General features: G+C 43.0%; 1 protein-coding gene across 9 annotated transcripts in view; it reads left to right on the top strand.

Annotated features, from left to right (window-relative positions):
- Nucleotides 1–25,972, top strand: part of megf11 (multiple EGF-like-domains 11) — a 52,598-nt gene that overhangs the window by 10,558 nt on the left and 16,068 nt on the right. For 6 of the 9 annotated variants that reach the window (XM_057051145.1, XM_057051149.1, XM_057051146.1 and 3 more), the window contains 10 exons: nt 1,107–1,215; nt 2,371–2,472; nt 2,792–2,892; nt 6,582–6,674; nt 6,811–6,831; nt 21,725–21,971; nt 22,063–22,183; nt 22,989–23,125; nt 24,985–25,197; nt 25,574–25,748. In XM_057051145.1, coding sequence (XP_056907125.1) covers nt 1,112–1,215; nt 2,371–2,472; nt 2,792–2,892; nt 6,582–6,674; nt 6,811–6,831; nt 21,725–21,971; nt 22,063–22,183; nt 22,989–23,125; nt 24,985–25,197; nt 25,574–25,748 — 1,314 coding nt within the window. In that variant the 5' untranslated portion in view covers nt 1,107–1,111. The remainder of the gene's footprint in view (nt 1–1,106; nt 1,216–2,370; nt 2,473–2,791; nt 2,893–6,581; nt 6,675–6,810; nt 6,832–21,724; nt 21,972–22,062; nt 22,184–22,988; nt 23,126–24,984; nt 25,198–25,573; nt 25,749–25,972) is intronic. The other 3 variants (XM_057051150.1, XM_057051148.1, XM_057051147.1) reach the window with 1 other exon arrangement.

Below are 25,972 nucleotides of genomic sequence, written 5' to 3'. Positions count from 1 at the left end.
AAAAGCTTTCCGGTCAATCGTGCAGCCTCCCTGCAGAGTTTAAGAGGACTGTTTTCAGAGAGGGTCTTGACCATGAAAGCAACGGTGCCTCGTATATGTGTGTCTTGATTAATCATCCAGTTAAAGAAATGAACACAACTCTATCGCCTGTCGGGGTGAGCTGCTACTTAGAATGAGTGCAGGTTTGATTGATTTTCCCTTCGCATGTGAGTGAACTCCATGCAGCCATCATTGCAGCAGATTAGCTGCACATGTGAATGTCCGTGTTATTGGTTAAGAGCACTCAGAAATATTGAACACGTGTTAGAACACAGAAACTTAGCAGAAGTACGGTTAATACACTACAACACAAGACCGAGATGTTACTGTTCTCTTTATATTCTCATGCGGTGGATGTATCATCTACAATGTCATAATCAGAGATGGTTCTTTATTCTCTGAGGTCAAATAGGTACCCTCAGATGGATCACTACACATGAATCTTTGGCGTGCAGCCATTGACCTCAAGCATGTAGCATGTAGAGTGTCAATCACATACTTCTTTTTAATCTTGCGTTCAGATTTGCCAAGGTAAGACCGACACATGTGGCAAATCCATCATGTTCAGGACTGATGTGGGTTCTTCCTCCACCTGCATCTAATGAAATGAGCTGCTGATGACAGAGCAGCTGTCAGTCTCATGAGTGGGTGGGATTCATCCACTCTGCATATTTTTCCTTTCATGGCATTGCAAAAGAAGCGAACACTCTCAGGAGATTTGACTCCGAGCACACTCGCTAACAGAAAGTCCCTGTTTGTCTCTGCCATGCAGATATTAGCTCCAGGCTAGCCACCGTCAGCCCTTGCTAATTTTCTTCCAATTCTAGAGTTTCCTTTAATTATACATTTTTTGACTTCTCACAATAACCAGTTGGGTTCGGTGGCCAATAGTTGCTCTGTGCTGCTGACTGATTTTTTTTTTTTGGCAATGTTTAAACAGCATGTGTATACGACTCAGTTTCACACTTCAAAAATATTTGAATTTCTACAGATTATCAGCAGTTAGGGTAAAATTTAAACGCAAACACAAAACACACAATCACGGTGTATCCCTTCTCCTGTTACAGTGACAATGGGCTTCCCTGTTGCCATAGTGGCCCTGTTGCTGGTCCTGCTGGCCACTGGGGGACAGACTCTGAACCCGGATGATCCTAATGTATGCAGCCACTGGGAGAGGTGAGTACAGCCCTCACATGAGGTTAAATCTGAATGATAATCTGCTGTCGATGACAGCTCTGGCACCCGGGACTGACGCGGCCGATCCTGAAACTTTTCCAGCAGCAGCTACAAATGCTCTTAATTTAGCTTTAACATCCCTCCTTAAAATCCATACAGCACTATTGATCTCACTTAGCTCAACACACCCAGCTCAGGGAGGAGGGAGGGACTGCAGCTTCGGATGAAATACGCAGGCAAATTGATCAGTGTACTCTGATCCCAATCAATCACGACAGCTATAGAGCCTGAATAATTATTAGTTGTGCTGGGCGGTGTCATTTATGAGAAATCTGCAGGAATAATTTCTCTCTTCAATGCAACGGGGAGGAAAGGAAACTGAGAAGATGTATTATCTATATCATTGCTTGACCAAGGTGAAGGTATTTAGCGACCGTACATCCACCTTGCTGGCAGAGAAATGACTTGCTTATGTAAACCATTCTCTGGCTTTGAGTTCCACCGGTCTCCTTCATCGGGCTGCATTTACTGGAATGCAAACATCAATCAGCGAAAAGGTCCTTTTATGTCTTTCCTTTACATATCAAAGTCACGGCACCGCTTTCATTTGCACAGCATCCGTGTCAGACACACGTGAGTTTTTTTTCAATCAGTCTTAATCTATATTAAATGCACCATCTTTTATTGATGCGCGGTCTAATTCTCATTCTTCTTAATAGTCATATGTGGATATTTAGTTGCAATTAGCAATGTAGGAACTGAAAGCACTCAGCACATCCCTACAGCCTCACCTCCACCACTGAGATATGAAGATAGCTGCACCTTGTCCATTTCACCCTCTCACAGGGCTCCACACCAGTGGAAATAAGTGTAGGAATTAAAACCTCATTTTTAAATATGAAAAATGCAGTTTCTGAAATGTCTGCAAACATATGTATGAATTTTAAATGTATAGACCGACATATTTGATTGATTCTTTCAGATTTATAAATGAGTGTCTGAAGTTGACCACAGTCTGCATTGTAGCCACAAATATCATATAAATAGTCCAAGCTTTTGCATCAGCAATGACATTATTTTCTGACTAAATTAGTACATAAATAAGCCTGTACAACATCTTAACACCTCGATCTTTTGCTCTTGTTCTTTTCTTAGCTATGCGGTGACTGTGCAGGAGTCCTACGCTCACCCATTCGACCAGATCTACTACACCAGGTGCACTGACATCCTCAACTGGTTTAAATGCACCAGGCATAGGTGAGTTTGTCCTTGTATTTGTCCTTTTACCGCCTCCCAAAAGCAGAATTGTTGATGAAGGACGTGGTTAGTCTGGCAGTTTTGTCCCAGACAGGATGTTGACTCTTTAATTGTCTCACATTAAACGTTCAAAATGATCTTATTAAGCGCTCTCTGCCGGCCCCCTGCTGTGATGGTAGACGTCTCTGCTGTCCAAACACTGCATTCTGACTATTTTTCTTCCTTCGAAACTTGCCATTTCAGACAACAACACCTCTGTATTTTGCTGCCCTTCAGAAAAGTACATCACGTAGCTCTCTTGGTGCGTCTCTTTTTCCAGGATCAGCTATAAGACGGCTTACCGGCGGGGAGTGCGGACCATGTATAGGCGCCGCTCACAGTGTTGCCCTGGTTACTTTGAGAGTGGAGACCTGTGTGTCCGTGAGTATCCTTTATTTGTGTTGCTTAGGTGGTTGATGACTTAAGGGGTTGGTTCCCTTTAGATGAAAATGTTACGATTGATCCACGCTGCTGTGGGCGTCTCGCTACCGACTCCCCCCCCACCTCTCCAGAGTAAAACTCCGAAATACCCACTGCCACCACCGTGCTTGTTATTCTGACAATTGAGCATGAGTTAACATTGGAAGACACAATGAGTAGAGGTTAAGGCAGGAGCGTCGGTCGCAGACGGAGCAGGTAGAACCTGTAAAAGAAAAAAACATGCTTGAAAAAAAAGTCATCACTCCCAATGATCGGCGATTTATGAGTAGCCGTATATTCTTTCAGAGACGCGGCGTGAACCGAATATTAATTCAGTCTCTTCACACCGCTGTTGCAGCCTGAATGGGTTTCACATATGCTAACTGCAGTCGTGTAGGTATGCTCTTTGACCACAGCCAAGCTTGTCCTTGTCTAGATTCTCCTAGCCTCCGGGCAGAAGAGCGACAGGGAAGACAGCCAGCAAAGAATAACAACCGGTGTAATTATCAAAGGGTCTTGACGATGGAATCCCAGAATGATCAATAATGTATTCATTAGGACGTTCGACTGTCAGAGGCGGCGCTTGTTCATTAACGGCCTACTCAGGACGTTAACTAGATAAATGTGCCGCTTATGGAGAAGCATATCAAACATGGCCTTCATTTACCAACAGGTTTGCCATTTTGACGAGCTGAGCACAAACATGTGGAGCCCTCACTCCGGTACGGGGGGAAGGCTGTGTTGACGGGGAGGGCAAGAGGGCAGTTTCACTTTTGCTGCCTTTGCAGTCTTCCAACCCCTTTTAATCCCAACGCTCTCACCGCCGGGATTAAGAGATTTGTTCTCCCAGAGATGTTTTGCAGCAGTGACAAAAGGGCGCATTACGGAGTAAATCACCCCCAAAATTAGCGCGGATCGGCCACTTTTATGCGTTGCATTAATTCATGCAGTAAAATAATGCGGCGACCTTTTAACCCTACGGGTTTTGTTCATTTTCTGCACAGTAAAATTCAATCTTCTATAAAATTGATAAGATAATTTCTTTAAGCCTCTTTTTTTTGTCCTTTCAAATTTTTGAAAAAAACAAAAACAAACTTCCCCCGCTCTTCTTGATAACTTGCCCTTTAATTACAGCTTAAAGTTTCCAACCAGAGGTCCTTTTTAATACGCTGACCTTTGATCTATCGTAAGTCATTACCTTAATTTGCAACTAGCCCATGTAGATGATGTGAGGAACTCATTTCCCCTCCTCAGAAGCATAATTATTAGAGGAAGCGAGGGTTACGTGCTAATGACAGCTCTAATGACAACGGTTTCTAATGACAATGGCGGCTAACGTTCAGAAGCTGCCAGGTTCTGGGGGGGGAGCGCACAAAACCGTGTTTTTGCATAACATTTTGGGCCAAATGGGTCCTGTGTGACATGACCGGCGGCGCAGAGTCGTTCTAAAAATGACTCTGGCAGCAGCGTTTGTCAGATCTTGATAAAGTTCGACGCATAAGTATGCCCACGCATCGCGCATCTGGGTTTTGATGATCGCGGAGATGATGATGAGATTTCTCTCAAGAAAAGAACCCAGCGCCTTAGACTGTGGCTTTGTTGCAAATTTAAAGACGGTTTTAAGACAGATCTTCGCTATGCTGCACAGAAGCTGCTGGAAGAGGCTTTGGGGGGAGTTTCTTCTGTGAGCATACTGTATCTCTTCGACTTATTTATCACGGTTGGATCGATGTGTTGCCCTTCACTGTAGCAAAAGTGTTTTAAAAAGATTAGTTCAAAAAGCAAATGCAAACACAAATGTTATGGGAGGTCTTTTCCCCCCTGATTGCAGTATTAGCCCTCCAAAAACAAGGGAAAAAAACCTTTTATCAGACATTTGACTATGCCAGAATATTAAATTTACAGTATTAACATTGCTTGACAATCACCAATTAGCGCCATTGTTCCCTGTTCTGATAACACCTCTGCACAATGAGATAGATTAGCCTTTTATCTAGATGAAAGACTCAATTTTCCGACAGATTCCTCAGACATGAGTTAAGCACAGTGATTCATGAATTTCAATTAAAATGAAAGACCTACCTCCTACTTTATTATGCCATCCCTTCGGTGCAGCAGGTTCAGATCTCAGGAGAAGGGAGTGCTTTGTCCTTTCTCCCACATTCAGAACTCCATTTCCATATTCCTTTTCTTTGCTGAAGGATGTGGCACATTAGCATTTCCCCTGTTCTGGCTGATCAGAATTTGCTGATTGAACGTAAACGGAATCAACCCGTCGTGGTGACATTGAATTCGTCTCCTCTTTGAGTACTCTGCATACGCTCACCTCATTGATTACACGGATTCGATCTTACACCTTGCTCAGCACAAATGTTTGAGCCGCTTGCCTATTTTCGCTCTGGTTAGCCAAAAGTAGGTGCTTTTCTTCGCCAAAGCTCAAAAATATGACCTAAATTATTCAGTCTTTTACTTTTTTTTGGGCTGTGGGGTAAATTTGCTATTGACGCCTACTTGTGGGTGTTTGGAGTGCCCCCTCTTCCCCCCAACCTCCCCACTGTAGCTCTCCTGAAGGCAGTAAATCCTGATCGAAGCCCGATATAGTCGACTACCACTATAGATTATCACAGTGTTCAAACCTGCATCCAGCTCCCAGCTAGCCTCCCTTTTCTGCAGGCTGTGTTGCACACACTCCTGCTAACCTGCTCCAGGGCTTAAGTTGTTTAAAAGAACCTCGCAGATGCCCCCGTCATGCCCCTTTTCCACTTTGATCCTAACAAAAAAAACAAAATAGAAAAGTAACTCGAATGAAGTATGAATGAATTCTGATGTCCTTGTACCATGTATCATCTCTCCTCCAACTGAGTCAGTGGCGGGCCAATTCAGACTGGACAGGGTTTCTTTCTCTGCTTATTGGCACAGCCGGATCATTTCTCGGATAAAGCCCCTCGGATAAAGGTCTTTGTCCTGCTGACCTTAGCTGCCATTTATTCATGCTAGATGGTTATTTTTGTGATACGTTTCTTTTGGGGTTATAGACAAAAGCCCTGCACTAGGGAAAAAGGAAATTTATTCCTCTTGGTTCACTTTATTACCAAGCAGAGAAGGTCCTCTGACTCTTGTGAAAACCCTCCTGAGCTCACTGATGTCACTCCGATCAATTTGGCACTGTTGTTCAATACGAATGATCAAGAAAACGGCTCACTTAGTAAACATCGCGGTGCCTGAACGTGCTACATTAAAGCATAGCTATATGATAAAGCGCTGGCTAATCAAATTAGAGAGGATTTACAGCTTGTTCCTTCACGGATCAGCCTGCAGATAACAGCTCTTTGTGAAAAGTTAAGCCATGTGATAAACAGAGATGTTGACCAAAGAGTCAATCTCCTAAAAAATCATTTAGCCCCGTGTCAATGAGTGGAGATGGATGTTGGATATGAGTGCCACGGTAAAGATTTAGCCCCTTGATTATATCAGGGAGATATTGAGTGTTTAATTTTATGGGCCATTCTCGATCAGCTGTTGTCTTGGCATATTTCATTACACTGTTTATAGGTGTTTTAATGATGTTTCACCCTCTGTGTGTATGTGCGTGTGTATGCTAACTGAATTAGGCCCTCCACTTATTGGGATTATCTCTGTGTGTCTCTCAGCTTTGTGCACGGAGGAGTGCGTCCACGGACGCTGTGTGTCTCCTGACACGTGCCAGTGCGAGCCTGGGTGGGGGGGCTTGGACTGCTCAAGTGGTGAGTGCATTTAACTCCTAACCCTGCGTTTAGTCAGGCAAAATTTGTTCCTAAATGGCCAAAAAGCCAGTTAGATTAGCAAATGAACTTGTACGCCCGTCTCAAAGCTGCTCAGGTTTGTATCCTCTCTTCTTAGCAAACACAGCCAACGGAACAGGTAAGCCACAATGAATTCATTCTCATTTACTGGAAGTGGAAGTGACTTGCTTGATGAATATATAGGATGGATGGCTTGTTGCAACCTCCTGTGTCCACCAAGCTCTCTGCTAGCTTAATCATGATTATACTGGCGCACATGACTGGTTCGCTGGAATTATGGATCGATGGCTGTGCCGCCGTTTCTTTTTCTGGGGTTTCCTCTTTGCTCTCGACTCCAGGTAGGAGGGTGGATTTAGTTATATCCACCCGGCAATCAGCTAAATGCCGAAGCATCACTCTGGCCAAACAAGAGAAAAAAATCTGTTCCTTTGTGATATTTATGTCTGCAGGAATTGGGTGAAGGTGAGGGTCTTCCTACAGTTCAATGACCTTCAGTCAAAACTTGCTGTGCAAATATTTACGACCACAACTGTCTGCTTCCTCTTGTATTGAGCTATTTTTTTTCCTCTATTGCATATTTAGAAATGAGTAATGACAGCTGAAATCATATCAGCACGGTTACTGTACAGATCTATGGGTTTTCATTAGCAAGAGAGCCATTCCCTGATTAGCAACCGGGCATAAATCAGATGCTGTTGCTGCAGCGCTGGCACATTTGCGGTGGACTCGTGGCATAAATGACAAACCTGAGCAGCTTCCCACTGCTCACACCTTACAGACCAGCGAGGCACCCACAAGGATGTTGTGAAAGCTAACCCCCCCTCCCTCAAGGACTTTTGCCCAATTTTCAGTTTGTTAGGAGTGCCTCCGTAGGTGCTTTCTCAGCCTGCAGGTGCTGGGCTGATCCACCTTATTAAAACAGACTTGATGATTGAGAAAGAGGCATTATTCATAACTCTGGATTTCCATACCAGGCATGATTCCAGGCTTTTTCATTTACGAGCTTTCATCTGTAGAAATGAGCAATGAGTGCCAATTTTTAAATTAACTCTGCCCTATTTTCTTTTGTATAAATGGCCCAGCATGTTTTTCTATGTCTCTCACTTTAACTTTGCCATTTTTATTACTTTCATTGAGCGCAGATGTTGAGGCGTCATGGCAACGTAAGCCACTGTTATTTCGTGCCCCATGCGGTTCAGCTGCATTTAGTTGAAGCCCAATTGCATATGGCTGTAGGTTTTGAGGCTGAAATGCTGTGAAAAATGTGCGAGGGTAACTTTAATTTTATTTTATTTTTTTAAAAGCGTGTCACCCAGGCTTTGAAAATGAGAGCTATACCGTGGGATGCTGAACGGCCTAAAGTGGAAGTGACAGCCTTTCAGTCAGTGATCTGGAGCTGGATCAAAGGCTTGGACCTGGTTTCTGGAGCAACACCCTCCAGGAAGCGGTTTTGTATGTGGGTCAGGTGGTGAAAATAAAGAACTGGACTGTTTGCGGCCAAAGAGGAGAAGGCGGTGAGGTGGGAGAGAGTCAGTAAGTTGCGGGTTGAAGGAAGATGCTGTCTGTTTTCACCCGCTGCTGTCCACCTGCTGTAGCCAGAAAACATTTCATCCTCTTTCCTGGCCCGAGGCGGCATTCCCACCAGACCGGCTCTGTGACCTGCTTCAACTCCTGGAGTGTCTTAAACTCATCTCAAGGACACGCCGGGAGATTCCAGCAGCAAAAAACAGAGCGCTAGCCTTTGTCTGTTGTTTGCAAGTGTTGTCTTGTTCTACATCTATCACACGCAGATTTGGAGCATTCTTGCTGAGGATGTGTTGGATTTTTTTGTTCCCCCCAAAAGAGTAATGAATGATTTATTGTTGTTGTTGGTGCTGCTGTTTTCTTTGGGGAATGTGGCCTTAAACACCGTCACACTGATCACATCAAATTATTTTCGGTGTTAGTTAAGTTAAAGTTAAGAGCCTTCAAACACGGCGGTGATACGCACCTGCTCACGTTTCGTTAGTTTTCTTTTTAAATCCTGTGTTCGGAGCTTGTTGTTCTTTATCAAAGTGGAGCGTTTTACTTTTGTTCTACTGTGCATTCCCTGTTTTGTTTGTAGGGTGTGTCAGGCAATTCTTCCCTGGAGTCTAAATGTAAAAAATAGATGAAAGTATTCCAGCCAGCAGCTTTTTTTTTGCAATGCAATTCAGATGGATGGAGCTCTGCTTATGGGACTTAACAGTATGTCTTAAGGCATTTTTGTCTACTGCTATCTAATGCTGAAATTTGCTCAATTTGTGATGTTATTGGTTGTAGATTGCAAGAAGAGTAGTACAAGCAGCCGTAAAACGAGAGAAGCAGTGAGAGATGAAAAGGAAAATCAAATTTTCCTGGATTATTACGGGCTTATTGAATACAAAAACAGTATCGGCGTTTTTAGAGTCTTATGAGTTTCTTGAGTTTGAAAGTAGACCTGCTAAAGTTGCAGGGAAATTATCCAGCCTGTGTTCTGTTAAACCTTTAATCCAATCCATTGAATCCGTCACCCAGGTTCACGGTGTACTGTATATGACACAGTAATTACGGGTTTCAAATAAGCAGAATGACAGAGAAAGATTTTTCAGCGAACAAGGTGCATTTAGTTTGAAAATAGCAGGTGCCAGGAGGCAGCGTCATCGATCCTGTGCGTTTCAGATGGATAATCACATGTTTCCAGTTCACAAGCAAACATAAGCCACATAAATATGGATTTTCCAGTGTTTATTCCCTCTGTCCTAATATTTGGTTTTTGTTCCCAATGCAGTACATTTGTTAACCCACTTGTGGAGCAATTAAAAAAAAAAGCATCAGTCCTACCATTGGGTAGTTTAACGTTGGTAGCCAAGAAGCTTTTTCCAGTTCTGAGAAGAAATCTATCACAGTTCACAGCCAGATCTAAAGTAGCTGGCCAGTGGCGGTCCACGGGGTAGCATATTCCTCCCTAATGTATTCAGATCAGAAGGCAGCCATTGCTGTGGGTGCTTTACACATGGTTAATTGATGAATGTGGCCTTTGAACAGTTGTTTGTGGGGTATTGCACCAGAAAGGGGGGGGAAGCACATGCTTCTGCTTATTAATCCAGGCGTGGAGATTTTTCATTATTATATTGAATCATTTTCTTGAAGGTGGACTTAGTGCGGATGATAGACGACAGATGACGAAAGCTCCAGCCATCACGGACTCGGTGGAAAGCAGCAGTCAGACCAAAAGAAAGAGTGTTAGAAGTTCCAAGCAAACCCTTCTGTGAACTCCCTCTGGAAACCATCTCTGAATTTACACATTGTTTTCAAATGTAAAAACGTCTGGGAATAATGTGTAAATACCCCTCTGGATGGCTCCTCACCGTCCAGTCCTAGCAGCACATCCACACGCACCTCCGTTGTCTGTCAGACGCCTGCAGATGACGTTTCACCAATCAAGTTCTCCGGCTTTTAATCTTTCTCCCACATCAACTCTCCTTATGAATCTTACAGAAAGAGAATCACAAATTTATGGTGGGGAATGTGTACGACACCATAAATACAAGTCGCTCCTCTCAGGCACCCGCGAGGATAAATAAACTAACAAAAAACTGCTCTTCATATCGTCACGACTATTTATTTTTTTCTGTTGGTCACTTAAGAGAAACAGCTTGATTCTTTAACTCCTGGCTGTTAAAAACACCCTCAAAGCCCCATAATAATCTAGCATTATGATAAAAATCCATTGATTCATTTTAAAGCTAAGGTACGGTAAGATAAGGTAGCCTCCTGCTTCCATTTAGTAAAGCAAAGCAGATGTTCCAGCTGTTAAACAGAACATATTGATCTGCGTGGATGCCACTACTCACACTCCTGCAGAGACGTCTGGAGATGCATCCGCTCCTTCTCTGCCCGAGTCGTAAATTGCTGGGGGTGTAAATCAACACATGGCGCCTGATGGTGAGTCCAACCAGTAAACGGTGGCACATGAAGCACTTTAACTATACCTTCATCTGACAGCACTCCGATTTTTTTTTTTTGCCGATCTGGGGATATTAATATTTATCGGCTCACAAACAACCAGTGTGGCTAGTCTGGTACACACACACACACACACACACACACACACACACACACACACACACACACACATACACACACACACACACACACACACACATCGAGACCTTTTCTTCCTATACAAGCCTCATTGGCCTAGTATGCAGATGAACGTAGCCCAGCTTGAAGATTTTTGTACCATCCCCTTTAACCAGGATTTATTATTCCCCCAGAGCTTACTGCTCCATTACCTTTGGCACGATCTCTCTCTCTCTCTCTCTCTCTCTCCCTCATTCCCTGTGTGTGAGAAAGGAAGAGAGTCAGTGGTAATTTTCACTAATGCCGTAGAAGCAGGTGCATATCACTGCATGTTGTGATGAATGCGAGGTTGATACATTCATTTTTGAAACGTCCAATCCCACTGATCGATACAGTCCGGTTCTACGTCAGCGTGTGTGCACTGTTAGGCAGAGATAGCGAGTCAGATAGATGGGGGTTCCTGAAACACTCAGGAGGTCCATATGCTGGAGCTCACGGCTTGATTCAATAGGGACATTATAAGGTCTTATCTCCTCTCCTTAAAGGAAGGTCAGCACGTTTAAAATAGCTGAAATGCTGTGATAACTATTTATAGAGTTAAGCTTTTAACTGAATACTAATGAAACTAGGGTCGCACCGACCGTGTGGAAACCCAAACATTAGCAGTGAGCTGCTTCTTCAGCAGAGCCACGCTGCACATTTGGAAGAAAATCATCTCCTTTCCCTGATGTGTCATAAGGAGCAGAGTATTGGTCGAGCGCTTGTCCTTGATTTGAATTCTAGGATTGACCGCAGTATACATCTCACAAGGAAAGCGATAGAAGTATTGTTTCTTTTTTCCTGCTTTAGCCTCCAGGTGATCATATTATAGACCATCAGACTGAACTTTCTGACCCCTGCCAGGGGGCTGCTGCTGTAGCCGGCGCGTGTAAAGTTTGCAGAGAATTTTTTAGAAGTAAAACATTACTTATTGACACCTGCATGACTCCCCCCCCAACTCTTATGTGCACCAATTCCGTTTCTTTGGATCATCCTTGTCCTTTGGGTGCTGTGTCCTTGTTTTGTTCTGGGACTGGGGAGAATATTAGCAGTCTCTCTCAGATCCTCTGGTGCACCTGCAATCTCCTGATGTTTAACCCTGGACTTCATTGGAGTGTTGCAGTGATTACAGGCCGTCCTGAGGGACATCGATTGTCCTGCTCCTCTTAGGCAAGCCCAACACAATGCTGACGAATGAACTTGTGGCCCTGCCAAGTCCAATTAACTGTCGGTGCCGCATCGACGAGCTCCTCCGTTTGTTGAGAGTGAAGAAAAACAAACTTTTAATCAAATTTGCCTCCGGGCCCCTAGGGTATTTGGGGATGTATTTTGCATTCCACTGTGTTGTGCCTTGCCTGCAGTCATTGCACCCTTTCAGAAGGTTATATCACCTGGTGTGTGTCCGAGATTTTGGGACGCTTAGATCTTATTTTCGGTGAGGCAGCTGCATCTTTGTACAGTCTGTGACGGATACATCCTGTCTACTCGCAAAGCAGAGGAGGCAGCGATAGGTCAAATTTACAGTATGTTCACATTTACCTTAGCCGAAACAGCTCGTTGTCCTGTGTCCTTAATGAATTTCAGCACATCACTCAAGAGTGTGTAAGCATGTTTAACTAGCTTATCAACGCTAAAGTTCTGATCTTGCTAAATAGTGTTTTTCTTTCATTCCCCTGAGGCATTAACACAACATTTCACTACGAATACCCTTTGCTAATTTTACCAAGGTTGAGATAAACACCTCTACCCTTGTCTTCTCTGATTAGAGTAATGCAGACATTAAAAGCGCAGAAATTCAATTAAATTGGTGGCTTTAGTCACAGAGGAAAAGGGAAAAGGACAAATGCTACGAGACTCTATCACATAGCTAGGGGGTACCGAGCGGTATAAAGAGATGAAGTTTGCGATTGAAACATCGACAAAAGGGCACCTGAATGATAAAGATCAGAGGATTTTTTTTTTTAATGGAGAAAATGTAATTATTAGCAGAGAAAACCTGATGCATCCAATCTGCCCAGTGCATAAAGCGATCGAAAATTACTTTACGGTAATAGGGTGGTAGAGCTTTTCACAAAGATCAGGCTGGCGGGTGCAGACGACGCGGGGGTGTCTTCAGGGAAAACAATATTAAATCAGTTTTGTTATTTTTTTAAAATCCCGGACCTGTGGGAGCACATTCTGTTCTCCATTGTACACTTCATTAAAACTTTCCTGTTGAGTTTAAAAGAATAAAGGTCAGAAAATGCTGACTGACATATTTAGGTGCCTGCAGAATGATGAACCCCCCCCCCCCCGAAATTAGATCAGCTAAAAAACCTGACACGGTATCACTCACTCCTTCAACATTCATTGTACTGCGCTGCTCAAACTTGTTACTGTAGTAACCACCGCAGAAGAGAACTGAGGGCTAAGGTCCACGGATCAATACCTTTGCCTCTGTGGACCCCCCCATGTCGTCTTTCTGTCCTTAAAGTAGACAACTTCAATCAAATCTAAAGTGACCAGTGATTAGATCAGTTGTTGTGCAGCTCATAACTATTTTAAGGTCGTTCTGTCACTGGTAGTAAATGTCATGTGGATTGAGATTCAGGATTTATGAATCATGCTGGAACCTCCTGCTCTTCCCAGATGGTTCGATTAATTTCTCAGCTGCCTCTTTGATGTAACCACCCCCCCCACACACACACACAATATTCCAAAATTGCTGTTGTATATTCTTCACTGTGACTTTGAGAATTGGGCAGAATAATTCATGGGCCTTTTGAGTTTCAGGGACTGAAAGAACAGTGCCGCTTTCATGGCCAGCAGTTCATTTGAGATTAACTTTTAAATTATTTTTTGCGAGACATGTCAGAAGGGTCTGCAACAAGAAAAAGCCACTACTATTCCCGTGTTAGTCAGACTGGAGATGTTTTCCTGCTCTTTTCATATTGTTCTAACTGAACTGTTTCTATTGACGTGTTTTCAAGCTTCTCAAAAACTCAGCAGTTCCAGTATTGGTTTATATATATTTTTTCCCTATTTTAACTAAACTAATGGCTTAGAAAGTACATTTGTATTCTTTATGTTGTTTTCTGACAATTTCAATAACTTTATGATACATTGTCATTAAGCTGGAGGTCAATTCATTTTATGCACAAATATCAGCATTATTTGAGCTCATTAAGAAACAATTATCCTTATGAATGCGTGTGTCTTTGTTTGTTGGGATAATTTGGTGAATATGTGGAGTGATGATACAATTTGAATTGACATAGAATATGAATATTTATATTTAAGGACAGAGAACTACAAAATGATTGATCAGTGAAGCTTCAGAAGTATATAATAAGAAATCATGCTGCGCTCCATAATGTGATATGAGGTTTATTTGCAATAATCATCATACATAACGTTTTAGATTAACTAATTTAAGGATTTATATGAGTCAAAATACATAATTTTGACTTAATTTCCTCTGCCAAGGAGCTTATGTGAGGGCTGGCTTTTTTCTGCATTATTGGGAGCAACATAACTCATAATAACTGAGAAGTTATGAATGGATTTCAATGAAAATGTTGACAATGGGCAAAGGTACAGGTGATTCAAATTTGGTGATGTTCCAGATTCCAGAGGGACCCTGTCCTTAAATCATCCAAAGAGTAAACAGAGACTGTACAAAAGTTTCACAGTGATTAACATTTTTGTCACAGTTAACATGCTGATTATGTTACAATTATAAACTAATGTTTATCCTGAGTTGTTGGAGAATCCTTATCTAACAACAGAGTAACTGTATTCACTCAGATCCGCTGATGAAACCCGTCTTTCAATGTTACATATGAGGACAAATGTTAGCTGAAATATACATAAAGATTGTCTGTCTACAGTCTGCAATTACGTAGTCCAGAATTCAATGAATCTGCAGGGGTAAAGTGAAGCATTTATAACAGCAGAGTAGGACGGCCATGGTTTCAAGTTGACTGCTGTTCTCCATTGTGACATTTTCCAAAAAAGGCTTAATTATTTGAAAAGGCAAAGAGATACAAAGTCCAAAAGCTTGGACCCCCTCCTGCACTACTTAACAGCAACACTGCCCCCGTCTTTGCTGCATTTGAAGCTTTCACCACACTTCAGCTCAGGCTTTCTGGAGTTGTATATATAGTGTAATTATCAATATGATTATCGATAATGGCTTATTCATATTAATTGCTAATGAATGAATATCTACTATTGCCAGATAATTATTAAAAACAAAGAATCTAATGTGCCATTTTCTTTAACTAATATCTTAGTAATGCTAACATGGCTGTTATGTGAACGTGGATATCCTATACAGTACGCAGCATACAATGCCAGGCCTTGAGGCTTCACTAGCTTACTAATGATGCAGCTGATGAGTGGAAGCTGCTGCGGCTCCCCTATTGGCATTTTATGAACGCGCATCCATGTGTTCAGGCCTGTGATTGACACTGCTCTTGCCCCATGGCACAGCCTACTTCTTCCTAATCAGAATAAATAATTGAAAAAAGGAAATCAATGTGTGCAAATTCTGCATGGCAACATCTGCTTTTATTGGCCTGACATTGTGGGTTTTCTCCCCTGTCTTTTGTTATTGCATGTGACTGATCTGATTTGTCCGTGATTCCCTGCAGTTGCGGCTTCATCTGTAGTCCTGGCGCTGCGTTCTGTGACAAGAGAGCTTTTTTCCCCCCTCTGCAGGACAGGTTGAAGGTTAGATTATTATGTGCGAGGAGCAGTGGGCTGTGTAACATTTTGCTGATCCAGAAGCTTTCATGAGCCTTGTAATGTGTTGAACGAGAGACGGGGGTGAGGCGACACCTCGCAGCCTGTGTGCATTACAGTTCAGCTTGTTTTATTAGTGAGAAGAGGCTGCGCCTGTTGGCCACACCATGCTGTACTTAGTATAACACACGAAACAACTTCGTCTTGATCAACAGTAGCGCCGTTTACCCTGTTAGAGAAGCACCGCAGAGGTGTCGGGTACCTGCAGGACTTGTATTGATCCTGGTTCACATCCTGGGGAGACCTTGAGCAGATGATCAGATCTTCTGTAGGGCAATGAAGCAGATCAGTCATCTTAATCTGGAAAACACTGCCTTGAAAAGAATTAAGACGCTGACTCGGCAGTTTTGCAGGGTCAGATCAGAGAAATCAGATCTTGGTGCTGCTTATCTGACATTAGGGGTCGGACGAAAGGGAAGGTCCATGTTATCGACCCGTCTGTGCAGGCAAAGTTTTTCTTTGAGGTTTTTGTTTTTGCTTGTGTTGTTTTGATGTGGCGGGTTTGATCCTGTGCTACGTTCCCCCTCGGGGGACCATGTACACAGAAGGGCTCGGCGAAGATGAATTAGGGCAGGATAAACGACACACCCCACAGCAGAGGCTGCAGCACAATTCCAATACAGCAGAACTTCCCCCGTGGCTATTGGCATATTTTTCTGTACATTCGGGAATCCATCCGTCAAGCTCGGGGATGCATCACAGCCGTTTTCTCCCCATGTCTGGGCTTTCTAAAGAGTAATAAATAAGAGTGTAATAGGTGTCAGTAGGCCGTAGAGGAGAGAGAAGGGCCTATCTCACAGAGTATTGGCATCTTTACCACTGCAAGTTTAACAAAGAGACATTTATCATTCAGTGCAAATTTACAGCTTTACACAACAATCATTGCTGTAACTCGACCCTGGCCCAGTCCCGTCTGCTTTTCACTCTATTAGTTTGCCTCATCGAGTCATTGAGCCGTGATGAATTGCCGAATGTTGAGCAGGGCCTTTATTGAATGGCTCCGATTACAAAAAGCTCACTTGGACTGAAGAATATGAAATATCAGCTAAGCTGCCTTGGAAAAATTGTCTTAATCACTTGTGAAAAATGACAATACAAAGGAAAATTCATTTGGAAATTCTGGGGGGAAAGCCTGACTCAGGCTTTTCTCTGGGCTGTTCTCTGGCTGTTCTCTGCTCATTAGGCAGTCAGTGAATCTCACAGTGAAAAATGAGTCGTGGCGCTTTTCCTTCTCACAAGCTCCTCTAAGCAGGTTCTGACGAGTAAAGTGCTCCCAGGAGCCGAATCATTTTGTCTTCTAATATATCATACACGTGATTTGTCAGGGGTAAACACCGTAAGAGCTTAATGGATATGTGACAGGGCGTGAAATCGGCTGAAGGGAGGGAAGTTGTGGCGATAGGCCAGATTCTCTTATAGAATCACTTTAGTTTTCATAATTCCCAATTAAAAAAGAAGCAAAAGACTGCCTGCACAAAACACCCGAGCGGCAATCGCTCAAACCGACCCAGCGACTCTTGAGTGGTGAAAGCCATTCTGCCATTCCAAGAGCTTGTGCTGAGCTTCTTGAAGCTTTCCGTGGTGCACGTCCCAAAACAAACATTTTGCCCAATTCGAGGAGAACTTATGAAGAGAATGAGCTCCTGAAGGGAGTTTGATTTTAATCCGGTTGCAGCGTCTCCTGATTGTGCATACCCTTGAGCACACATCAAAGCTATGAGCCACCTCGTTGGCTCTCTCAGCCTGTTTCTTTTGGACATCACCTTCCGAAGTTTACTATGCGCTGCGCCCCTCAACGTGATTTGTTTTGTTCCAGCCATGGGGATTATACCGAGCAACTTGGGAATGTTCCCTTTCCCTGTGTGTGAGGTTATCCACATTGCCACTGTTATGCATTATGAGCTCTGCAAACCCAGCATATGTGTTCTGTGGTTAGACCCGCTGACCCAGGCCAGAACAGTTAATGGGCAGGATTTCTGCTTCTCCAGTTTCACACCTATGTGGGATTTGCTGTCGGTACACCACAGGCCACAGGGGCCTCAGTCAATTTATCTGTTCACTACTCTGGGGCTTTGTGCTACATGCTACTTTTCTCCGCCAGTTCTCTTTGTTTTTGCCTGCAGTTCATTGTGAGCCCTGGCCCTTTAATCACAGTTAAATGCTGTTAGAACTGGGGGGTTGGGGGGGACCAATGATTAAAGTTGCACAACCCCCGTGTTGGAGGAAGAAGACAAAATAATGTGCTTTGCTCTCAGTGTACACAGGCTCCAACTGTTTAAAGTTTGATACGCTAACATGCTAAAGAAACACAAATGCAAATTAAGAGACTCTTTTGGGAACAACAGTGAGTTATGTGTGACCTTAAGTGCTTATAGAGATGTTTGAAGCTGACAGCAAGGTCGATCGTGCCTCCAGTCAGGGGCAATGTGTTGTACTGTTTGTGCTCTTTGAGTTAGGGAGGTCTGATTCGTGCTTGTATTGTGTTAAACTAAGTTGCAGCTGAATTGCACACCCATTTACCCCAGCCACCTGCATTCAGTTCAAATTTAATGTGCCAGAGATGTTTGCGTGGCAGCAGCTCCAACCTTCAGGGAACTCATTCGTGCCAGACTGGAGGCCAGAAGGCGATTAGATCAAATCAATACGGGGCCCGTAATGTGGCCTCTGGTTCATCAACTGCAGAAGTTATACTGTGCTGCCCAGTGTTTCAGGACCCCCTTCAGGGCAGACCTGTCTGTACCAAAGAAGGGCTGATCATTTTCCTGCTGTGTACCTAGAAAAAGAGGCTTCGGCGCCTGCCACAAAACTGGGTTCATTATGTTCCCACTCTAGCAGTTCACAGCTTTGGCAAAGTGAGCATTGACAGATGAGGGGGGGGGGGGAAGTGGGGGTCTTTACATTTTCAACAGTTTACAATGATGTGAGGATCAATAGTGGATTATTCACTATTCTGGTTGATGCGCTGGATCTCACGCTGGGCTTTTATGTAGCAGCGACACAGGCAGTCGCTGTTAAGACACAAGGCAGTGCTCGGACTGCCACTTTGTGACAGCACTGTCCGCATATAAGCCCAGCTCAGCACCAACCACTCGTATAAATGGTGCTTGCACACCCAGTGCTGAAAATCTGCTTTAATGCTTGTGTGTCATAACCAGTTTTTTTTCCAAACAGACAGCGCCACGTGTCGTCTCAGGAATGTGGGTACTCAAGCTTTGCTAAGGCAATTTAACCTTTTCCCAAATAACTTAAAATTTTTGGACTGGACATCTGGGAGGATGGGGGGAGGCATGTAAGCACATACAATTATGTTCTGAGTGTGGCACTTTTCTAAAAATGTGATCAATTTTGTCCTTTTGAAAGTTAGAAAAAGAGCATGGGGCCGCACACATTCAAGTCTCTGTTCAACATGATTTGCATTACCTGAACAAAGAAGCTGTCCTTTCCTTGTAAAGATAACAAAAGGTAAAAGGTTTCACCTGACCACAAAAGGCCTCCTGTGAGGGTTGGAAATACGACCAAAACGGGTACTATTGTGCCGCGAGGCTCTTGTGCAGTTGAATTAATGCTTTAAGCAGTAAAGTAATGGAATCATTACTATATCTTTGGAAACTGTATAGTAATTAGTTAGAAGGTCGGATCTTGGCCACAGCTAAATGTTCCAACAGGACAATGGTCCTAAACAGGCTTCAGGTGTAATTAAGGCATCAGGTCAAAGTAAAAATTTGATTCTTTCTAACGAGACCTTAATTGACAGTAAATGGGGCTCTCATCAACTAGAGTGTATTTTCTTTCAGTGGAGGGGCTGAAAGCTTCTATGCCAGTCTCACTTAGAAATATGCTGATGATGATGATGATGATGATGATGATGATGATGATGATGATGATGATGATGATGATGATGTGCTCCTGGCTGGTGTTCTGACAGGGCTGTGGTCACAGCCACGTCGATGATCGTTGCAGGCCAGTGTGAGCCGGAAAATCTCCACCATTAACTACAGCCAAGAACTGGACCAAAGTGACGATTATTGATAGGTTTCACTCATGTGCAGGGACAGAGTGTGGACCAGTGGGTCAAACACAATTGATCACCCAGGACTCTGTAACAAAACAAAACTAAAGAGAGTCAGTTGCTTGAACAAGCAGCACATATTGGGATCATCACACAACTAATAAATAACTCATTAAAAGACAAAATTAAGACATTTATGAATGTGAAAGATCCATAAACACTTCCCGGAAAGTAGTAATTGGTTCCCCCAATTTTTACACGACTGTTCTGTGTAGTTGTAAAAAAAAAAAAAAATTTAATTGCCTCACAGTGGTTTGTTCTGCTGCTTAACGGATGCTGCTCCGAGCAAGTGTCCAATTATGTTGGATCAGAAAATAGTGTGAAATATCATTTCAAATTTTGGCAGTTTTGACAGGATTTTATACAGCATCAGGTTAAAGGTAAGTGTTGTAAGCAGAGTTAGACTTAAAAACAACGATCAAAATGACAGAAGCAGTAACTCAAATCACATTATGGATTCAACCCGAATGAGGAGATAAATATTCCTGACAACATCCCATCCACAGAGCAGCACTGCGGTGTTGTGGTTAGTGCTGGCACCCCCCCCCCCCCTATGAGAAATTTCGTTTGGAGCCCCCAGGGGGCCACTTGACTTTATTTATGTGTGCATTGTCTTTTACCTTAGTAAAAACTGTTTACCTTTCAATTATTCTAAACAGACTGAAGCTAGAAATTCTTTTTTCCCTTCCAGTTTCCCACTAGTATGCAGTTTTTGCTAAGTAGTAGAGACAAATTCGGAGTAGAGAAAATGTCCTATTTATTGCCCCTCCCCCCATTTTTAAAATAAGATATCCACCCCGGATGAAATAGAGTATGTTTATACTTGAAGGCTGCTTGTCTTGTGGTCCAGGGACGGAGTCACGGTGGAAATGATCTGTAGATAATAATTACTGTACTGGTCTTTTCAACCAGAAAGGAAGGGTACATACGTTACAGCCACGATTAGTTTGTTGCTTCATCCCAGACATCGAACCAATTCAACATAAACAGAAAACCCCCTCAAAACATGAATAAATGCAAAGGAGGCTTGACTGTATTGGTCATTATGCATTGAAAGAGAATATTTATTAGGAATATCCTGTCCACTAAATAATTATTCTTCAGGTATTCAAAGACAATTTGTTTAAACAGGCTGTTGTACAGCCTGTTTTCGTTAACCAGGCTGTACAACAGCTATTTTCTTTATTGCCGGACATATTTTCCATCCAGAACTTTCATTTACTCACTCGGTTATGTTGTGATGAATGTTTTGTAAGGCTCGTACTGACAGGGGGTGTGAATTCTGTTCTGTGGCATATTGCTCTTTGCAGTGTTCACAGTGAAACAGCGTCTAGATGTCTGTTCTGTAAGGGTTTCACGTGTTTTCGTGACTTTTGAAGGTCTGTAAATGTGCCAGTGATGGTCTGACATGATTACCTGATGGAGAACTCTGTTTTCATTGCTGCGGGCATAAAAAGTTACATGCACTGCCTGACCCAGTGCAGGAGTGAAGACATGGAGGGTTTTAAAGACAGGAGGCAGTTTTTTCTTTCTTAAACATAGCTGGAAAGGCCCATCTCCAGTAGATGTGGGATTTGTTTGTGAGCTGGCTGCCATTTTAGGTTGATGGCATGTTAAAATGCATGAGGGGCTGACTCCAAATAAGTGCTGATGTTTTCATAATGAAGAAATAAGTGCACTGATGTGTTTTTAATCGTTTTTGGGGGTGACAGTTGAGCTCTACTCCGCTGAGGCATAAAATGTCAGGCATTTTCTTTTGAGTCGTGCACTTCCGTGGGATTTGTTGACAGCAACCGTTGACAGGGGAAATAATAAGAATATCACAAGATTTAAGCTGAAAACCATATTTACAAAATAAATGTGATATTTTTTGTAAACAAAAATGAATTATATAGGCCAAATAGGAAGCTAAATGTCTTGGGAAACGCTGTAGGATAGTTGATTTCTGTATTCAGACCACTCCTTTCTTCTGTTGCTATAATCTGTTTGGCATGATTGGTGAATATTCTGGTGTCCCTTCTTTCTGTGCCTGCAGGCTGTGAGAGCGACTTTTGGGGACCACACTGCAGCAACCGATGTCAATGCCAAAACGGGGCAAAGTGTAACCCCATCACGGGGGCCTGTGTCTGCACTGACGGGTACCAGGGATGGCGTTGTGAGGAGCCCTGTGAACACGGTTACTATGGCAAGGCATGTCAGCTGTCCTGCCAGTGTCTCAATGGTGGAACCTGCATCCACGTGACGGGAGAGTGCATCTGTCCACCTGGGTACTCGGGGGCTTTGTGAGTACCGGCATCTCATTTATTCCTCTGTACTATCCTCAGTAGTTTCCATGAAGAATGCTTGTGATTCTTGTCTCGCCTGTGGTGACAGCTGTGGCGAGCGGTGCCCCTCTGGTAGCCACGGTTTTCACTGCGAAGAGAGTTGCCCCTGCCAGAACGGAGGAACATGCCACCACATCACCGGCGACTGTTCCTGCCCCGCTGGGTGGACGGTAGGTCACAGAAGCGGTGGTAGGAAGGGAGGCTCAGGACTCCTGGTCACAGTTAAGACACAGAATCAATACCGGTGTTGTTTTTCAGAAAAAAAGAGGAAAAAGACTGAGATTTAAAGCCTCAATCAATATCTGCAATAGCCACCACAATAAGATACCCATTGTGATTAAGATCAATTTTCAATAAAGCCATCCGGTCGAATGGACTATTTATAGAACTTTCAGCCGTGCTGCATCATGTCAAAGGTAAAGCCAATTTAATTGCACTTGCTTGGACCTCTGCCCACCATCGTTCTAATTTTACTACTCTCGACTCCCAAACCAAAAACTAGAGAGATAACAGACCACTTTCTTTATGTGGTATTATGGCTCTTTGGCGCACATCATTGGGAGCATTTCCACTTGCATGATGCTGCACTACTGCAGTCCTGTTCTTCACTTGGCGATGTCCAGACCAGTGTTTGTGGAAATTTCTGTCTGCCAATTTGCGGCCATCTGGCCATTTCTGTAATGCTGTGACAAAGGCAATGCGTTGTAATGTTCTGGTTGATTGTTGTAAACCCAAGACAGCAACAATACCAGCCAAAACATGGCAATAAAGCTTTACAATACCAGTGCAACTGTACTATAATTGGGAGGTTACTAAACAGGAATCACTCTAGACTAAAACAGTCGCACAGACCAAAACTATAATACAACTATCGATTAATAATGTACCAGTAAGTGTAAATAAGGTTTCCTGGTCTAGAGGTTGCTGCTAATTTATTTGGCTGAAGTTGTTAACTTGCTGGCTGTTGTTTCGAAGGGTTCCGTTTGTACCCAGCCGTGCCCTCTCGGCAAGTATGGCATCAACTGCAGCAAGGACTGCTCCTGTCGGAATGGCGGCGTGTGTGATCACATCACAGGAAATTGTCAGTGTGCCGCTGGCTTCAGTGGACGCAGGTATGGATGGAGCAGCGACCCCTGGCATGCTGGCAGCTCAGCTATTATGCACAAAAGCTCTGTGAGGTTCTCTGTGCAAACTTTCATACTGTTGCTACTTTGAAAACAATCCAGACAATGGCAGTGTATGTTATATATTAATGCAAAGGGAAGATTCATACTGGCAGTTAAAAACCTCACTCATTGACCTATTCTCTTTGTTGACATGCAAATGAGCCCAAAACCTGACTGTTCCGTGAGGAGAGGAAATTAATGCCACGATGATTCCTCACTCAAGAAAAATGGTGTTTATAAATATCCATTATGTCTTTTGAATGCGGATTTGGTGCATTTAATTGTTTTGTTTTTTTCTTTTATTTCTTTCTTCAATTTAATTAATCCCATGCTTTATGCTGGCTGGCAAAGTTTCATGTCTAAAGCCTTGATCCTCCTCCACTCCCAGCATGTCCATTGATCTCACCATGGACTACACGCTGTTTGAATCCTACTCATTAATTATAAGTAATGGGCTTGTATTAAGGCCTCATTGAAATCCTCAGATCTTTTTAGTTCCCCGTGCCTGCAGGAGAGGCCCAGAGCAGCTTGGGTTTATTAGTTCAGCTAAAGCAATTGTCTCTCAAATGGAAACACTTCATTGACAAGACCTTTTCTTTACTTTATTATTTTGCAAAATTGCCCTCATTCATTCTGTCAGTGGCAGGTAAATTAACCAGCCAGGAATAATCAGAGGTGTTTGCCCCCCGCCCCACCGTCTTGTATAATAAGTCTATCGTCCCTTGATAAAACTATAGCTGTTATAATTTAAACATGAAACATATCTTGTCCATTTTATATAATTGAGCTATCTGTAATGGCTCTGTTAGGCTCTTGAGATTGACTCTCTATCTGGATTTTATAGTTAAATCCGTATATTTCAGTGGGGGGGAAATCAATTGTTATTTTAGTGGTTCGTGGGGAGAAATTCCACAGCAGTTCTAAATTCAGTGACTGATGATGATGCGGTGGTTTACTCCAGACACAATAAAGAAACCAGAGGTAGTTATGTCATTTGTGATAAATATAAGATTAAACTAATAAAAAAAATAAAACATATTTTGTGGCAACACATTTGTGCAGTGGTTAGTGCAGTCACTTCATAGCAAAAGTTGGTGTGGTGCTTATGTGGAGTTTGAGTGTTCTTTCCAAGCCTCTTTGGGATTTTCTTAAACTGATTTGCTTTTACAGTTTGAAACAAACACAATGAGTTGAGTGAGACTTAAATACTGTTCTTGTTCAGTATCTGAGTTAACAGTGTATTTCCTGTTGTAAACTGCTAACCTGTCCAGGCTGTACCCCTGCCTGGCTCCTGGAAGCATCCGTGTGACCCTGATCAGGACTGATAGGCAAAGAAGATAGTGGCAGATAGAAACACAGAATATGGATGGATCAAAGTAGATTACAAGAAAATGTGCTTCATGAAATCCTCCTGCTGTTCATTCCTGCTGTCCAACTTTACAGTTAGACATAAAATCTTCTAACACACAATATAATTTTATGTGGTTGGCTAATGAAGCTAACACATGTCAGACAGTGATTCTGCAGATACCCTTGTAGGACTGAAGTCTTATCCATGACTAATCATAACTAGTTTTGGAGTGGCCCACATATTCAAATATTACAAATGTGTCAGCAGTGGTATTGATTTTTATCAAAGGGTCTATATCAAAAAGTGATGAAACTTGAGGGTTGGGGTTAGCTAACCTTAGCCCTAACCTTCATTTTTTGATGCTTCGGATGGTATAACATTTGGGGGGGGGGGTCATCATGTCAACTGGAGTACTCGATGTTTTTGTAGTAAAATAGCACTTTGTGTCCTCCAGGTGTCAGAACGACTGCCCCATGGGCAGCTTCGGTCTGCAGTGTAACCAAAAGTGTGAGTGTCAGAATGGAGCCAAGTGTCATCATATCAACGGTGCCTGTCTGTGTGAAACTGGCTTTAAAGGCCCTAATTGCCAAGAGAGATTCTGTCCTTCGGGTCTCTATGGCCTCATCTGTGACAAATACTGCCCCTGTAACAGCACCAACACCGTGAGGTGAGTGAGATCTGCGCAGCACCACACATTTGGGCTGGTTCTCTAAGACTAAGGAGTTTATATTCATCCCACTTCTCATTTTTCATGTCTGACTCCTCCAAGCCAAGTCATCCAGTCAGTTGTTAATTGTGACCGTTCATTCAGAATTTTTCACAAGCATTTATAGTTCATGTGGTGGTGGTGATGCAAGAGTTGGGCCCCAGCCATGCAACACATTAAAGCAGAAAGGAGAAAATGATAATCTGCCTAAAATAATCTACCTGAAACAAGGACTGAAGCCACATGGATGGAATTTCTTTCATCATATTCCCTCCCCGACCATCCTCATGAGTCTCACCTGTCTGTTAATCTTCCCTCTTTTTTTATCGTGCTGTAGTTGCCACCCACTTTCTGGTGAGTGCAGCTGCACTGGGGGTTGGACGGGGCTCTACTGTAACGAGACCTGCCCACCTGGATACTACGGAGAAGCGTGCATGGTGCCCTGCAGCTGCAGCAACGGAGCTGACTGTCACCCAGTCACAGGTGCCTGTGTCTGTGCCCCCGGGTTCATGGTGAGTACAGTCTTCATGTCAGTTGCTATAAAGTGTATTTGTTTGTGTTTCTATTTTGATTTGACCTTTACTTTGTGACATGGTTTCATGAAAACATCCATACGCCTGTAGTCATTGACAGGAGACAAAGGAGGAGAAAACAAAAGAAAAATAGTAAAAACAATGAACTATTAGGAGGCTTTGAAATGTCTTGGGTTTGCAGATTAATCTCTAAAAAACGATCT

Source organism: Takifugu flavidus, chromosome 13 (assembly GCF_003711565.1).
Source record: "Takifugu flavidus isolate HTHZ2018 chromosome 13, ASM371156v2, whole genome shotgun sequence".
Lineage (NCBI taxonomy): Eukaryota > Metazoa > Chordata > Actinopteri > Tetraodontiformes > Tetraodontidae > Takifugu > Takifugu flavidus.
Note: the sequence above shows the minus strand (reverse complement) of the source record. Positions and strands in the feature narration are given on the sequence as shown.